The sequence below is a fragment of the Oncorhynchus mykiss genome, chromosome 7 (assembly GCF_057628025.1).
Source record: "Oncorhynchus mykiss isolate SJ-2025 chromosome 7, ASM5762802v1, whole genome shotgun sequence".
NCBI lineage: Eukaryota > Metazoa > Chordata > Actinopteri > Salmoniformes > Salmonidae > Oncorhynchus > Oncorhynchus mykiss.
The window spans coordinates 36,183,331-36,200,084 of NC_143028.1; the positions used below are offsets into that span (position 1 = coordinate 36,183,331).

Genomic DNA, 16,754 nt, shown 5'->3' on the forward strand with positions numbered 1-16,754 from the left:
GCATTTCAAATTGCCTGTAGCTGAGGACAGGTGGAGGACAGGTAAATAAAGAAAGAAAAATTCTCACAAGTTATAGGGCAACTCCACCACTTTTCAACCTCATATGCATTATCTTCAGCACCAAACCAGTGTCTACATATGTGAAAACGGTGCATTTCTACAGAAATATAGTGTTAAAAGGTTCTACCCGACACTTTGATGTCACAGAGAAGCATTTTTTAGGATCTTATATTTTTAACGACAAATCACAGATATGCGCCATTTTCACAGTTTGGTGCTGGAGATAAGGATTATGAGGATGAAAAGTGGTGGTAACCCATTAACCGCGAACAGTCATTTTCACTGAAAATAAGCTATAAAATATCTCAATATCACCATGCAGACTGATGAGAGAAAAATAAACTATGGATCATCAAAGAGAATGGTGCATTACATACAGAATTATACACAAAGCCCACAGACCGCAATACCCTGCTACGTGCGGATAGTATGCATCCCCTTCCCCCCAAGAATGGTTGACCATATAGCCAGTTATGCAGGGTTAAACAAATCTGTAGCCACCAATGACAGCAATGCTAAGAAAATGACAGATAAATGAAAATGAGAGGCAAAAAAGGACAAAACTCTTGATGCTGCAATTATTAAAATATCTCAAAAACCAAGAGAAGAATTGCTCAAAACTAAACCAAAGAATAAAAACATCCAGTGGTATAAAGTACTTAAGTAAAAATACTTGAAAGTACTACTTAAATATTTTGGGAGGGTATCTGAACTTTACTTTTTATATTTTTGGCAACTTTTACTTTTACTTCACTACATTCCGAAAGAAAATAATGTATTTTTTACTCCATGCTTTTTCCCTGACACCCAAAAGTACTCGTTACATTTTCACAGGAAAATTCTCCAATTCACACACTTATCAAGAGAACATCCTTGGTCATCCCTATTGCATCTGATCTGGCAGACTCACTAAACACAAATGCTTCATTTGTAAATTATGTCTGAGTGTGCCCCTGTGTGTGCCGTCTGGTTTCCTTAATATAAGGAATTTGAAATGATTTATACTTAGACTTTGACTACTTAAGTACATTTTAGCAATTCCATTTACTTTTGATATTTAAGTACTTTTAAAAAACAAATACTTTGACTTTTACTCTAGTAATATTTTGCTGGGTGACTTTTACTTTTACTTGAGTCATTTTATATTAAGGTATTTTTACTTTTACTCAAGTATACAATTTAGTACTTTAACCAACACTGAAAACAACGCAACAATCTTCTGCACTAATTACACCAAGTGTTCGGAGAAAATGAAAGCAATCCTGAAAAAGCACTGGCGTACTCTGCAATCTGACAAAAAAAACTGCACACCTTTACAAGGAACCCTCACTGGTGGTCTATAAGCGTGGTCGCAATATTGGGGATAGCTTGGTGAGGTCTGACATGCCCCCTGAGCCCACTCAGACACTCTTGACACCCATTCCAAAAGGGAACTACAAATATGGCTCATGCACACAGTGCAATTTCACTACAAAAACATCCTTCTTCAGACATCCACGTACAGGTCGAAAAATCCCTGTTAGGGGTATCATCTCATGCAAGACAAAGGGAGTAATCTATCTCATCACCTGTTCATGTGGGAAAGCCCACATAGGACAAATTAAAAGACAATTAAAACACATAGCTGAACACCGCAGCTCAATCAGGTGTAAGGACACTTGACTATCCAGTAGCAGCTTACTTTGTTGAAGCTAACCATCCTATCTCCTCCCTCAAACATACAGGCATTGAGCATATTACTCTACCAAAGAGAGCAGATTAACGTCGAGATCCTACTACTAGAGGGAGTCCTACTGGATATCCTGTCTAAAAACATTGACCCCTAGTGGTCTGAATATTGACTTTGATCTCAGGTCCTTCTTATGAACAATTCTTCTTTATTCTCTCTTTTTTTTACGAAGTCTTATAAATTAATATATTATTTCTACAGCTTATCAGCATATACCCAATATGTTCCCCCTGTTGATGATGCTTACAATGCATTATGGTTGAACCAAAAGATTACATGTAAAAATAAAAAAAAATGGAAACAATTAGAAATATGTGTCAATGAAATTAAACAATAATGTATGTTGATGCTAATATTATTTACAATATCAAATTATGTTCCATATGAGAATAGCCTAATATATTCTATATGCTGTAAACGATTGTCTTTCAACAGTTTCACTCAATTCATTCTAATCAACCTAATAATTATGACACACCCTTCACTATTGTCATTGGTTGCACTAAATTGCACTGCTGGTCGACATAACCTGGTTCAAGCATTCATGACATTAACCTGTAGAAGGCACAGTGATGCCGAAACGTTGGTGTTTTACCCAATAAATTACTGGGAGTTTATATATAGAGTGTGCGACTCTATTTTTATAGCTTACAGTTTATTAACTGTTAGTCAGCACCTCTGACCTCTACTAAATAATTATCTCTGGGTGTGCGCCACCTCGCTTTTTACTGAAAAGAAAACTGACATGGACAAATCTTTCAGGATATCTAGTGTATACTGCCCTCTATTGGTGACACCTTTGGGTTTTCTGGTTTTAGTCCTTGAGACAGAGCTCTCCAGGCCGAGATGCCAGTAGCTTCTGAATAACGTAAGCCACTCAACACCAAAGCAAATGGTGTGAAAAGATGTGAGGTTATATTAATCAAGTGGCATGATTTATGGCAGGGGTGGCTATCCCTCATCCAGGAGATGTACTGGGTGTGCAGGCTTTGCTCCAGCCCTGCTGAAACGCAATCCTAAAATATATGTTTAAGAGCACACTCAATAACCATACACCAACAAAGACCATTTCAAATCTTTTCAGTGTCAAAAAAGTTTAAGGGGAAATAAAGTAGCACTTTGTGATAATTTGAAAGTTAAACAAAAGCTACAAAATGACATTTTATTTGACAACTTTTATTCTTCTGTCATTCAGACAAGTTGTATCAACCCCTTTCATGAGGACCACTGAGCAATTGGTGAGGTTTGAGGTCATCCTTTGCCAGCAGTAATTTGCTTCTCTCTTGGTGTTAAACTATAAAGCATTTAATTATCAACTACCAAAAAAATAAATAAGTCATTATAAAACCTAAGATTTCAGGGACAGCATAATGAATATTTGCCTTTTATACCGTTCAATGAAATACCAGCCTAGTTCTTTCATTTACAAAACGGCACGCACAAGCACAGGATACGATGAACAATAAGGCAAATAAGCAATACATGCCAAATACATGCAGGAAAGCCTTTATATACACATGAAAGACATGATACAAGTTTGATAGAATCAATCTTTGACTGGACATTGACAGCCATGGCACTGAGCTTGACTCAACACCAGCTCTAGTTTATCTGTCACACTTGCAGGGTATACATGCATGTATGATTGCACAAACCCACAAGCTTTTCCCTCGTTCAGATATTTTAACCGATTTAGGGTGAACTAAACACAACTGACAAGGCTGAGGATGGTAAAAGGCAAATCTGTACATCGGCTCTGGAAAAAAAGTGTGAATTTGCCCTTCAGTTCTCTGACCCAGTCCATAATGTTAGGTGCAATTGTAATTGCGTAAAAATTTCCTCAATTTCCTAATTGTAACTTCAAAAAGGCCTAGAGGGTGAGAGGAACTTCTCACTGGTACTGTCTGTAGTCTCCTCCATAGGAGGGGGCAGGCATGGGGGCTGGCTCCTCAGCAAACTGGGGACCTATAGAAGGGGAAGAATTGAGAGATGACATCAGAGATAATACATTAATAAGACGACTTGGCAGTAAGCAGTCATTCGTCCATGTTCAATATAAATAACACTATCCAATGCAAGATGGCGGCAGGGCAGTTTTGCTGAGCGTGTTGTGTCACACTGTTTCTTTCAAGTGTTACAAGTTTTTATTACTTAGCAAAACTGTTATAGGCTGCGAGACTTGTCATTAAACAACAGACAAAATCTAAAATCCTACAGGATCAAAGCATTAAATTGACATCTGCTGGTTTCTACAGGAGATCAAGCAGGTGTGGTGCCCTTCCTGAAAGTCGAGAAAGTATACATCAGTGCTGTGACTGACGGTCCAGACACGTTGGGCCGACTAGCCTTGGATACTCTTCGATGGTCAGAGTTCGATTTTTTTTTTTTTTTTAAATCTGTGTTTCGCCATTCTACCGGAATCTTCTGACTCCACTCCTGCCTTGCTGTGCGGTGGAAACTGGAGGTCGGTATCTGCGCTGTGACATAACGTCTAGATGCGCTGGGCTTCCTAGCCCAGGATACCCCTGCTGGGTGGACTAGCCACTGTGCCCGCTCTGCCTCACTGTGCTGTAGCCTACTGCAAGGCGACTGGGTGCATTGACCAGACCCACACATTGGGCGAAATACATGTCAGTACATTCCTGCAGCGGCTGTTGAACGCGCTGACCGTTTTAAAGGCAACAACGCTCAGGCACACACTTGCTTTCTAACTCTACTAGACCTGTAGGAAACAGCTTAACATTTTTAGGGAATTTAAGGTTTCAAAAGATTGACTCAGAATATATTTATTTATTTTTGTTTTAGTGAATTGTTGGATTCGGTGGTAAAAAAAAGTGTATTTTTGTACAAATGGTTTTAATTGCTGCTTTACATGGGTTATGGCTCATTGCAAAGTCTAAATGATCAAAAACAAATCTCCCTAACCCAGAGATACCACTACACCCTACTTTAACTGATGGTATAGCAGCTGTAGTCTTTCAGAGGGATCACATTGTGTTACCATTTGACTCCTACTGTGACATGCTCAAAAAACTCTCATCTACAGGGTTTGGTCTGGCTAAAAAACTTTGGTGTATCAGACGACTGTAGGTTGGATTGCACGCTCAAGGTCCTAAACGATATCATAACCGCCATCGATAAAAGACAATACTGTGCAGCCGTATTCATCGACCTGGCCAAGGCTTTCAACTGTCAATCACCTAATTCTTATCGGCAGACTCAACAGCCTTGGTTTCTCAAATGACTGCTTCGCCTGGTTCACCAACTACTTCTCTGATAGAGTTCAGTGTGTCAAATCGGAGGGCCTGTTGTCCGGACCTCTGGCAATCTCTATGAGGGCGCCATAGGGTTCAATTCTTAGGCCGACTCTTTTCTCTGTATACATCAATGATGTCGCTCTTGCTGCTGGTGATTCTCTGATCCACTTCTACGTAGACGACACCATTCTGTATACCTCTGGCCCCTCTTTGGACACTGTGTTAACAAACCTCCAGAAGAGCTTCAATGCCATATAACTCTCCTTCTGTGGCCTCCAACTGCTCTTAAATGCAAGTAAAACTTAATGCATGCTCTTCAACCGATCGCTGCCCACACCTGCCCGCCCGTCTAGCATCATTACTCTGGATGTGCCCTCTCGGTTCATAGTCAAATGAAATTTTAGGCAGTTCGGTGAGCAGGCATTCCTGCATGAACTTTATGCATGCAACTGGGATATGATTGCACTTATTACAGATATCGAAGAGGTATTCTCCTATTTTCATTCTATAAACACACCCCTCTCAAAAAGTACCAGGTAAGAGGTAGAGACAATCTCGTTTACAGGTTAATTATCTGATTTGATCCAAAAAACGAAATACACAATGGGCCAAAGCCAGAAAGGGTAATTCCCAGACTGAATGGCAGTTATTCAGGGCACTGAGAAATAAGTGCACCGTGCTAATACGGAAATACAAATCAGGCTTCTACTACGAATCTACCAAGGCAAACCTCAATAATCCGACGAAATTATGGAAAACCATTAAATCCATGAATGCTAACACAAACTCCTCTGGTCTTGCGCTGAAATTGACCTCAAATTCATTGGATGTGACTGAGAAGAATAAACTTGACATGTTCAATGAGCATTTTGCTAAAGCTGGGCATTTATTTGATAATGATCTCCTACCTAACATCTCAAATGAGGCGGTGAATGAAACTGCCACATGTCGGCCTATGGTTCATCCATTTCATTTTACTGAGACTGAGCTTTCAGAAGTTGTAAAGGAACTCAAATCTATTAATATTAAGAAAGCAGCTGGCCCGGGTGAATTAAACCCGTATTTTGTCAAAATTGGTGCAGAGATCATTGCTGCCCCCCTCACTCATATTTTAAGCATTTTATTGGCGAGTAATACCATTCCAAAAGTCTGGAAAGCAGCCTGTGTCATGCCTTTACATAAAGGTGGAGATCCAGTTGGATAACTATCGTCCCATATCTAAACTGTCTGCTTTGGCAAAAGTTTGAGAAAAACTTGTGAACTCACAGTTGAAAGACTTTCTTCAAAATTACTCAGTTTTATCTCAATTTCCTTCGCCTCCAACCCGTTTCCATGTGTGGAACGGATGTGGGTGGGGCTAGGTCTACATAAGGGTGCTAATTTTAAAAAATTCACAAAAGCTCTGACAAAGGCCGTGAGGCCGAAACGTAAGCTTATTAAAGATCAGTGATACTATCAAAAGCAGTGTGCGGTTTCCATTTTCATTCATCTTGTTCAACTGTTGCCATGCACCTGCAAAAGGTTTGCTCAGATGTGCGAGTGCCTTTTGAATTTTGAGAGCCAAGCACAGTACAATTTCTGCTGTTAGTAAGGTTGTAGGTGATATTCTGGATGCTCAGAACATCACTTTTTATTGACTTATCGAAGGCCTTCGACACTGTTGCCATGCCCAGCTGTTGAAGACTAAAAAAGGTTGGTTTAAGTGTTGATGCATTGGATTGGTTCCAAAACTACCTTTCTGACAGAACACAGTGGGTAGCTCAGAAGGGTATAAAATCTGAGTTTCAAAGGCAGCTTTTCCAATTGAAACTTGTGCTCAATGAAAGGAAAACAAAGTTTATGGTTTTCTATTTCCTGAAAGTAAACAGATGGACTCACTTGCAAATTCGAACTACACTGCTCAAAAAAATAAAGGGAACACAAACAACACAATGTAACTTCAAGTCAATCACACTTCTGTGAAATCAAACTGTCCACTTAGGAAGCAACACTGATTGACAATACATTTCACATGCTGTTGTGCAAATGGAATTGACAACAGGTGGAAATTATAGGCATTTAGCAAGACACCCCCAATAAAGGAGTGGTTCTGCAGGTGGGGACCACAGACCACTTCTCAGTTCCTATGCTTCCTGGCTGATGTTTTGGTCACTTTTGAATGCTGGCGGTGCTTTCACTCTAGTGGTAGCATGTGACGGAGTCTACAACCCACACAAGTGGCTCAGGTAGTGCAGCTCATCCAGGATGGCACATCAATGCGAGATGTGGCAAGAAGGTTTGCTGTGTCTGTCAGCGTAGTGTCCAGAGCATGGAGGCGCTACCAGGAGACAGGCCAGTACATCAGGAGACGTGGAGGAGGACGTAGGAGGGCAACAACCCAGCAGCAGGACCGCTACCTCCGCCTTTGTGCAAGGAGGAGCACAGCCAGAGCCCTGCAAATTGACCTCCAGCAGGCCACAAATGTGCATGTCTGCTCAAACGGTCGGACTCCATGAGGGTGGTATGAGGGTCCGACATCCACAGGTGGGGGTTGTGCTTACAGCCCAACACCGTGCAGGACGTTTGGCATTTGCCAGAGAACACCAAGATTGGCAAATTCGCCACTGTGCTCTTCACAGGTGAAAGCAGGTTCACACTGAGCACGTGACAGACGTGACAGTCTGGAGATGCCGTGGAGAACATTCTGCTGCCTGCAACATCCTCCAGCATGACCGGTTTGGCGGTGGGTCAGTCATGGTGTGGGGTGGCATTTCTTTGGGGGGCCGCACAGCCCTCCATGTGCTCGCCAGAGGTAGCCTGACTGCCATTAGGTACCGAGATGAGATCCTCAGACCCCTTGTGAGACCATATGCTGGTGTGGTTGGCCCTGGGTTCCTCCTAATGCAAGACAATGCTAGACCTCATGTGGCTGGAGTGTGTCAGCAGTTCCTGCAAGAGGAAGGCATTGATGCTATGAACTGGCCCGCCCGTTCCCCAGACCTGAATCCAATTGAGCACATCTGGGACATCATGTCTCGCTCCATCCACCAACAGACTGTCCAGGAGTTGGCGGATGCTTTAGTCCAGGTCTGGGAAGAGATCACTCAGGAGACCATCCGCCACCTCATCAGAAGCATGCCCAGGTGTTGTAGGGAGGTCATACAGGCTCATACACACTACTGAGCCTCATTTTGACTTGTTTTAAGGACATTACATCAACGTTGGATCAGCCTGTAGTGTGGTTTTCCACTTTAATTTTGAGTGTGACTCCAAATCCAGACCTCCATGGGTTGATTAAATTTGATTTCCATTGATCATTTTTGTGTGATTTTGTTGTCAGCACATTCAACTATGTAAAGAAAAAACGATTTAATATGAATATTTCATTCATTCAGATCTAGGATGTGTTATTTCAGTGTTCCCTTTATTTTTTTTGAGCAGTGTATAACAGGCCAGCAAATTGATAGGTTCTCCTCCTATAAGTATCTTGGGATGTGGTTAGATGAAAAGTTGAATTTTAAACAACACATTGATAACTTGACTACGAAACTGAAGTTGAAATTGAGTTTCTATTTCATGAATAAATCTTGCTTTTCAATGTAAGTCAGAAAATAACTTGTTCAAAGCACTTTTTTTTTTTTTAAATCAGTGCTGGATTATGGTGATATTGTCTATATGAAGGCCTCAGCAAGTACCTTAAACTCTGGACACAGTTAATCATGGTGCTTTAAGATTTATTACAAATGCAAGTTCACTTACCCATCACTGTGATTTGTATGCTATGCTGCAATGGACCTCTCTCTCCACCAGGAGGCTAAAGCACTCCTACACTTTTGTCAACAAAGCATTGATGGGACAACTCCCGTTGTATCTCTGTTCCTTACTGACCAGATCAGTCACTCAATATAGTCTTCGTTCACAGTTGCCACTGTCCTTGTATGTTCCTAAGGCTAGAACTGAGATGGGACAATCTTTTCCCATAATGCCCTGTCATCCTGGAACATGCTTCAGAAGGTTGTAAAGTTAGGGGAGTTAGTGTCCTTGCCTGTTTTTAAGACTCTGATCGACAACACCGTTTGTGATAACTGCAGTTGTTTCTAATCTTCAATTGTATCTTTAACTTGTGACACTTTGTGTTTTGTGTATACTCTGTATTCTGTAATGTTTTATGGACGCGCAGCTATTTCCCTGTTTTGCTTTCTTGCCAGGTCGTCCTCACAAAAGAGGTTTTTAACCTCAAATGGGTTTTACCTGGTTAAATAAAAGGTTCAATAAATTAAATAAAACATTTGCACTCCCTATAACCCTTCATTGTAGCCCTGTAAATCAACTACAGAATAAGACAGCATTCCTCAGAGAGGCACACTGACCAGTTGGGAACTGTGACGAAGCAAATCTAGTGAGCAGGATTCCAGCTCCCTCTATCAATGCCAGTAGTATACCTCCCATTGCAGCAGAGCCTACCATGGCCACTGGTCCATCTGAGGACAAACAATAAAGGAATCAGTACAACAGACTAGCAATTAGTCTTTACAGTAAATCAACAAAAGAAAACTCAATTTACATTGAACAAACACTGGGTCTACGTGAATGCCCTGAATTTACAAGCCCATGTTGTATGTTAAGCATGCGGAAATAAAAACAGCGCGAGGGCCCCTTCTTCACAGCAATGCCTGTCTTAAAATGTGAATTATTAAACTATCACTCACTTCTTGCTGCAAGGATGGCTCCAGTCATGGCCCCGCTTGTGATGGAGTTCCAGGGGTCCTCTTTCCCCCGTACCTTTACCAACCCACAGTCAATCATGGAGAAGAGGCCTCCCCATACTGCAAAGCTACCTACAATACAACATAACATAATTCACGCAGTTTCAGACAGAGCAAGGAACAATGACTTGCAGTCTGAGAACAAAAGAGCCAAATAAGCTTGAACTTGACGTGTACTTACCCCCCAACTGTGGGGCTCTGGTCTTGATGGCTGTCATGCTACCTTTCAATCTGTGGCTCATCCCCTGAGAACAAAAAGAAGATGGCATCAAAACTCCTCATTCTTCACACCTCACTATACCCAACCCATTCAGCACAGTACAAAATTCAGTCAAACAGTTCTCTAATTGACTTAACTGTTCCTTCATATCCCATAGGCTAGCTAAATATAAAACACAACATGCAACCATTTCATTTTTTTTACAGAGTTACAGTTCATATAAGGAAATCAGTCAATTTAAATAAATTCATTAGGCCCTAATATATGGAGTTCACATGACTGGGAATACAGATTTGCATCTGTTTATCACAGATACCTTAAAAAAGGTAGGGGCGTGGGTCAGAAAACGAGTCAGTATCTGGTGTGACCACCATTTGCCTCATGCAGGGGCGACATCTCCTTCGCATAGGCCTGTAGAATGTTGTCCCACTGCGCTTCAATGGCTGTGCGATGTTGTTGGATATTGGCAGGAACTGGAACACACCGTCGTACACGTCGATCCAGAGCATCCCAAACATGTTCAATTGGTGACATTTCTGGTGAGTATACATGCTGTCATGTGAATTAGTTTGCTACCGTTCTGATTGTGACGTCATGCTATGACATTTCTCCCAGTATGAAAAAGATCCCGTTCAATAAATGCATGCCATCACTTTATGTGGATGGCTGAGCACATGCAGATGTTTCTCTCACACCCTCCCTCAAATCTTGGGTGTGAAGCAAATCTGCATGTCCACATCTGTCAATCAATGGTGGCCAGGAGTATTAACTTTGACCAATCACAAGCTTGTTGAGGTGTGAGGTCAGCATGTAAATACACGGAATCGCATGTCAAAGTGCTGAGGGTTATGTGAGGAGAGATTTTTTGCCATTGCAAAGACTTGGGCGACTACGTTTTCGATTGACAGTGCATACATTTCTTAGTTAGCTAGCTATGCAAACAAGTTAAGACTGCACACCTCTAAGAACAAGCCAACCAGCTAATTATGCTTGTTACCTAGCCAAATCCAGGGTGAGGGTGTGTGAGAGAAACAGCTCCACAAGCTCAGTAATCCACACAGACGCGTTCAATTATTGACTGGAAACATTTTCACTCCGTCTAGATTTTTACATGACACAGGCCATGGAATAACTGGGACATTTTCAGCTTCCAGGAATTATGTACAGATCCTTGTGACTTGGGGGGTGGTGGCGGATGAGTGGCACGACAACTGGCCTCGGCATCTCATCACGGTATCTCTGTGCATTCAAATTGCCAACGATAAAAAGCAATTGTGTTCAATGTCCGTAGCTTATGCCTGCCCAACCCATAACCCCACCATGGGGCACTCTGCTCCCAACGCCATCCAAGCTGTCTGCCACCTGCCCGGTACAGTTGAAACCGGGATTCATCTGTTAAGAGCACACTTCTACAGCGTCCCAGTGGCCACCGAAGGTGAGCATTTACCCACTGAAGTCGGTCAAGATACTAGTAAGGATGACGAGCACACAGATGAGCTTCCCCGAGATGGTTTCTGACAGTTGGTTCAAGAATTCTTTGATTGTGCAAACCCACAGCATTTTCATCAGCCGTCCGGGTGGCTGGGGCGACAACAAGGTGAAGAAGCCGGATGTAGAGGTCCTGGGCTGGCATGGTTACACGTGGTTGTGAGGCCAGTTGTACGTACTGCCAAATTCTCCAAAACGAAGTTGGAGGCGGCTTGTAGTGGAGAAATTAACATTAAATTCTCTGGCAACAGCTCTGGTGTACATTCCTGCAGTCAACATGCCAATTGCACGCTCCCTTAAAACTTGAGACATCTGTGGCATTGTGTTGTACGACAAAGCTGCACCTTTTAGAGTGGCCTTTCATTGTCCCCAGCACAGGGTGCACATGTGTAATGATCATGCTGTTTAATCAGTTTGTTGAAATACCAAACCTGTCAGGAGAATGGATTATCTTGGGAAATGCTCACTAACAATGATGTTAACAAATGTAAGTAAAGCTTTTTGTGCGTACGGAACATTTCTGGGGTCTTTTGTTTCAGCTCACGAAACATGGGACCAACACTTTATATTGCGTTTATACTTTTGTTCAGTGTCATTTTGCACATGGGGGAATTTATTGGCATGGCTGAACTTACTGCAGGTGAATTTCTAAAGCCCTTGACAGCCTGGAAGATCCCTCCTCCAATGGCCCCCATGGTGAAAGCACCCCCACAGTCGTCCACGATTCTCCACGGACTGAAAAAACACAGTATGGTCAATGAACACACACAGGCAGATAAACACACAGGTCTTTACCAGTTTGCTTCAGGGTCATAGGTGCATTTAAATGCATGATACATAGATAGCTAGTGTAAAGTAGCCTGAAGGCTTGTGTCAACTGGCTATTAAAAGTGTGTGATTGCCACCTAGTAATGTTAGATAACGGGTAGGCTAGTGTTGCAATGTACACCGGTACCACGGTAATATCACGGTACCAAAACGTCATGATATTTATAACAACATTTTAGAATACCATAGTACCGTTTTATATGACACTACCACACTTTTCTGCCCTACCGATTCAAAGATCCAGCTGTCGCCTGTGATAAAAATTTGTTAAGCAACTAGTCTCTTGTATGCACCAGTCCAAAAATGCCCACATCACTTTCAGGCGCAGCTCACGTGTGGCAGCTGTGATCAGCCAGACTCATCCCCTACCAGTCTTCACTCAAAGGTCCATTCTTCCTGCGCATCTACAGTGCATTCGGAAATTATTCAGACCCCTAGACTTTTTCCACATAATTGTTGTTATTCGAAAATTGATTAAATTGTTTATGATCCTCATCAATCTACACACAATACCCCTTAATGACAAAGCAAAAATAGTTATTTTTTTTATTTTAGCAAACTGTAATATCACATTTACATAAGAATTCCGACCCTTTACTCAGTACTTTGTTTATTAAAAAAAAGAAAAAAAAACGTACCACTTTTCCTCCCCAATTTCGTGGTATCCAGTTGGTAATTACAGTCTTGTCTCGTCGCTGCAACTCCCGTACGGACTCGGGAGAGGCGAAGGTCGAGAGCCACGCAACCTCTGAAACACAGCCCAGCCAAGCCGCACTGCTTCTTCACACAATGCCCACTTAACCCCAGAAGCCAGCCACACCAATGTGTCAGAGGAAACACCGTGTCAGTGTGCATTGCGCCCAGCTCGCCACAGCTGTTGCTAGAGCGCGACAAGAACATCCCTGTCGGCCAAACCCTCCCCTAACCCGAACAACGCTGGGACAATTGTGCTCCGCCCCATGGGACTTCCGGTCGCGGCCGGCTGCGACAGAGCCTGGACTCGAACCAGGATCTCTAGTGGCACAACTGCGATGCAGTGCCTTAGACCACTGCGCCACTCGGGAGGCCCACTTTCGTGCGTTTTGCCAGCAGCTGTGCTTCAAGCATTGCGCTGTTTATGACTTCAAGCCCATCAACTCCCGAGATTAGGCTGGTGTAACCGATGTGAAATGGCTAGCTAGTTAGCGGGGTGCGCACTAATAGCGTTTCAAACGTCACTCGCTCTGAGACTTGGAGTAGTTATTCCCCTTGCTCTGCATGGGTAACGCTGCTTCGAGGGTGGCTGTTGTCGATGTGTTCCTGGTTCGTGCCCAGGTAGGGGCGAGGAGAGAGATACTGTTACACTGGCAATACTAAAGTGCCTATAAGAACATCCAATAGTCAAAGGTATATGAAATCAAATGGTATAGAGAGAAATAGTCCTATAATTCCTATAATAACTACAACCTAAAACGTCTTATCTGGGAATATTGAAGACTCATGTTAAAAGGAACCACCAGCTTTCATATGTTCTCATGTTCTGAGCAAAGAACTTAAACGTTAGGTTTCTTACATGGCACATATAGGCACTTTTACTTTCTTCTCCAACACTTTGTTTTTGCATTATTTAAACCAAATTGAACATGTTTTATTATTTACTTGAGGCTAAATTGATTTTATTGTATTATATTAAGTTTACAATTGGCTCATTCATCCCCCTCCTCTCCCCTGTAACTATTCCCCAGGTCGTTGCTGCAAATGAGAACGTGTTCTCAGTCAACTTACTTGGTAAAATAACAGTTAAATAAAATAATTAAGTTCAAATAAGTGTTCATTCAGTATTGTTGTAATTGTCATTTTTACAAATAAATAAATAAATAAAAGTTTAAATATATATATATATATATATATTAAATCGGCCGATTAATCGGTATCGGCTTTGGGGGGGGGGGTCCCTCCAATAATCGGTATCGGCGTTGAAAAATCATAATCGGTCGACCTCTAATACAGACAGGTGTTTGCCTTTCCAAATCATGTCCAATCAATTGAATTTACCACATGTGGACTCCAATCAAGTTGTAGAAACATCTCAAGGATGAACAATGGAAAAAGGATGCACCTGAGCTCAATTCCAAGTATCATAGCAAAGAGTCTAAATACTTATGTAAAGGTATTTCTGGTTTTTTTTATGCAAACATTTCTAAAAACATGTTCTTGCTTTGTCATTATGGGGTATCGTTTGTGGATTGATTTTTAAGTTGGGAGTAGTGTGTGTATGTTTGTGGGTGAGAGAGTGGTGTGTGTACTTTTGAGAGAGGGAGACAGAGTGGCTAAATCCCTCTCTGCCCTCGCCTCTTTCATTTGCAGAAGTGTCCCAAAGCGGAGGGAGTGAAAATTATCGAGGGTGTAGGGGCTAATTAGCCCCTCCGGTAGGCACTTCGACTGAGCCTGCACCGCTGCCGGCTTCATAGCGAAGTGGAATCCCATAAGGCACAGCGTAATTTTTTGGTTTGCACAATTTCACACAAAATAATGGAGTGGCGTGCCTATTTATACGACACATGCATTTGTTTATGTATGATGTCGAGACTTGACACGTTTAACAAATTAAATGTTTAACGGTTACTGAGGTTTATATTTCGTAAAACGACATTGATTTGAATTTCTTGCTCTTTTTATTACTGAAATTGAGAATATGAGTTGCATCACTCAAGTCCCGGGTGTGTTCCCAAAGTTGATGGGTTTATTGATCTCCTCACCACTCTCTGGAAGTCCCCCACGATGTTGTCAGCAACACGTGACTTCAGACACGTGACTTCTGACCGTGTTGGTAGGGCGAAGGCGGTGGTACCACCAAGTGTGTGAGGGAAAGTGTGTGTGTGTTAACTGAAGAGTAAAGAAGGTTTCATACTGTGTTTTCCTCTTACTGCCACAAGGATATGCATAATTAATTGTATGTATATTCCTTCCCCAATACATGTCAGACATGCTTTAAGTTATGTACCCAGTAGGTCCCGCAGTTCCTCTGGCACTGGCCTTTTAACTATCCCAATGCCCAAGAGGCATGGAGGCAGCCTTTAGTTATTATGTCCCCAGCCTCTGGAATAGCCTGCCGCAGAACCTGAGGGGGGCTAAAACTGTGGACATATTTAAACGATATCTTAAAACATATTTTTAGCTTTGCTTTTCCTTAGGGTGCTTTTAAATTGTTCAGTTTGTGTCATTATTTTAGTTATTCCTTGTAGTAAATAATTCAGCTTTTATTTTACTCCTGTAAAGCACATTGCGTTGCGTTCCATATCTGAAATATGCCCCCTTCCCCATTGTATCGCGATACTTGGCCTGGTATCGTGACAACACTAGTAGCAACGTTGTGCTAGTAGGTTAGTTACCTAGCTAACTTGCTACTGTAGAATCTTGAAAGGTAGCTAATAACACAGCACATTATCTGAGCAACTTTAGCCCTTGCAATTGCTAGCATATCACATTAGCGAGTGGACTAACAGTTACCATTAACTTACTATCGGTGTCTGATAATTACTTCATATATATGCTATCGTATGAGGGAGCATGCAGACGTGTCGTTACATCATACATTGTACATTGATTGAGCTAGCAGCAGGGCTAACTACATGGGCATTAGCTAGTTATTAAGCAAATGTGGGAATTATTCATATTAATTTGTGGTGAATAATGTGTATCACACAATATACACGTGAAATTACAGCTAAACGTTTGACATATCAAACTGCAGCGTCTGAACACTCAACAAGGTCACTGAAGTGGGCTAGCAACTCAGCTAGCTAGCATCTTCGGAGTCGGACGGTTTAGGGGTTTAAAATATTCGTTTGGATTAAATATATATTTCATGTATATTTTAACAGATTATATCGCTGTGCTGTTACGACACCAGCAACACTGTGTTGCAATTTAGTTCACTAGATGCATTCACTCACCATGGCTCCCGTGCGTATTCCTCCATTTTGTTCTTTCACTGTTCCCTTCTGACGTAATTGCCGCGTTCAAAACAACTGGGAACTCGATCATCTCTGACTTCAGTGCATTCAAAACAACTTGGAACTGGGATATTCTCCGACTTCAGTGCATTCAAAACAACTTGGAACTGGGAAATCTCCGACTTCAGTGCTTTCAGGACTGGGAATTTCAAGTCAAAAGCTCGGGCCACTTTCTAGAGCTCTGACTTTCTAACCTGAGATCACTGACGTCATTATTTGACCTCGTTTTTTTTAGTTCCCAGTTATCTTGAAAGCACCAAACAACCGAAGGAAGATGACATGTTTTATTTTTTAAATGTTTAAATTGAACCTTTATTTAACTAGGCAAGTGGGTTAACTGCCTTGTTCAGAGGCAGAATGACACATTTTTACCTTGTCAGCTTGGGGATTTGATCTAACAACTTTTCGGTTGCTGGCCCAACACTCTAACCA

The 16,754-nt window shown here is 41.9% G+C and overlaps 1 protein-coding gene across 1 annotated transcript; it reads right to left on the minus strand.

Annotated features, from left to right (window-relative positions):
* Window positions 1-2,949: 2,949 nt before the first annotated feature.
* Window positions 2,950-16,584, minus strand: LOC110527776 (mitochondrial import inner membrane translocase subunit Tim17-A). The gene is made up of 6 exons (XM_021609280.3): window positions 16,263-16,584; window positions 12,135-12,234; window positions 9,973-10,036; window positions 9,735-9,863; window positions 9,396-9,506; window positions 2,950-3,754 (listed from the first exon to the last, which is right to left on the minus strand). Exons 1-6 carry the CDS (start codon window positions 16,286-16,288, stop codon window positions 3,681-3,683), a joined length of 504 nt encoding a protein of 167 aa, XP_021464955.1. The 5' UTR covers window positions 16,289-16,584; the 3' UTR covers window positions 2,950-3,680.
* Window positions 16,585-16,754: the final 170 nt, after the last annotated feature.

What these genes read in the sequence shown, in the direction of transcription:
- LOC110527776 (XM_021609280.3), bottom strand. Translation starts at nt 16,288, where the DNA reads ATGGAGGAATACGCACGGGAGCCATG. An exon ending in GCTTTAGAAATTCACCTGCA is followed by an intron (nt 10,037 to 12,134) that starts GTAAGTTCAGCC and finishes TTTTGTTCTCAG; the next exon opens with GGGATGAGCCACAGATTGAA. An exon ending in AGCCATCCTTGCAGCAAGAA is followed by an intron (nt 9,507 to 9,734) that starts GTGAGTGATAGT and finishes GTTTGTCCTCAG; the next exon opens with ATGGACCAGTGGCCATGGTA.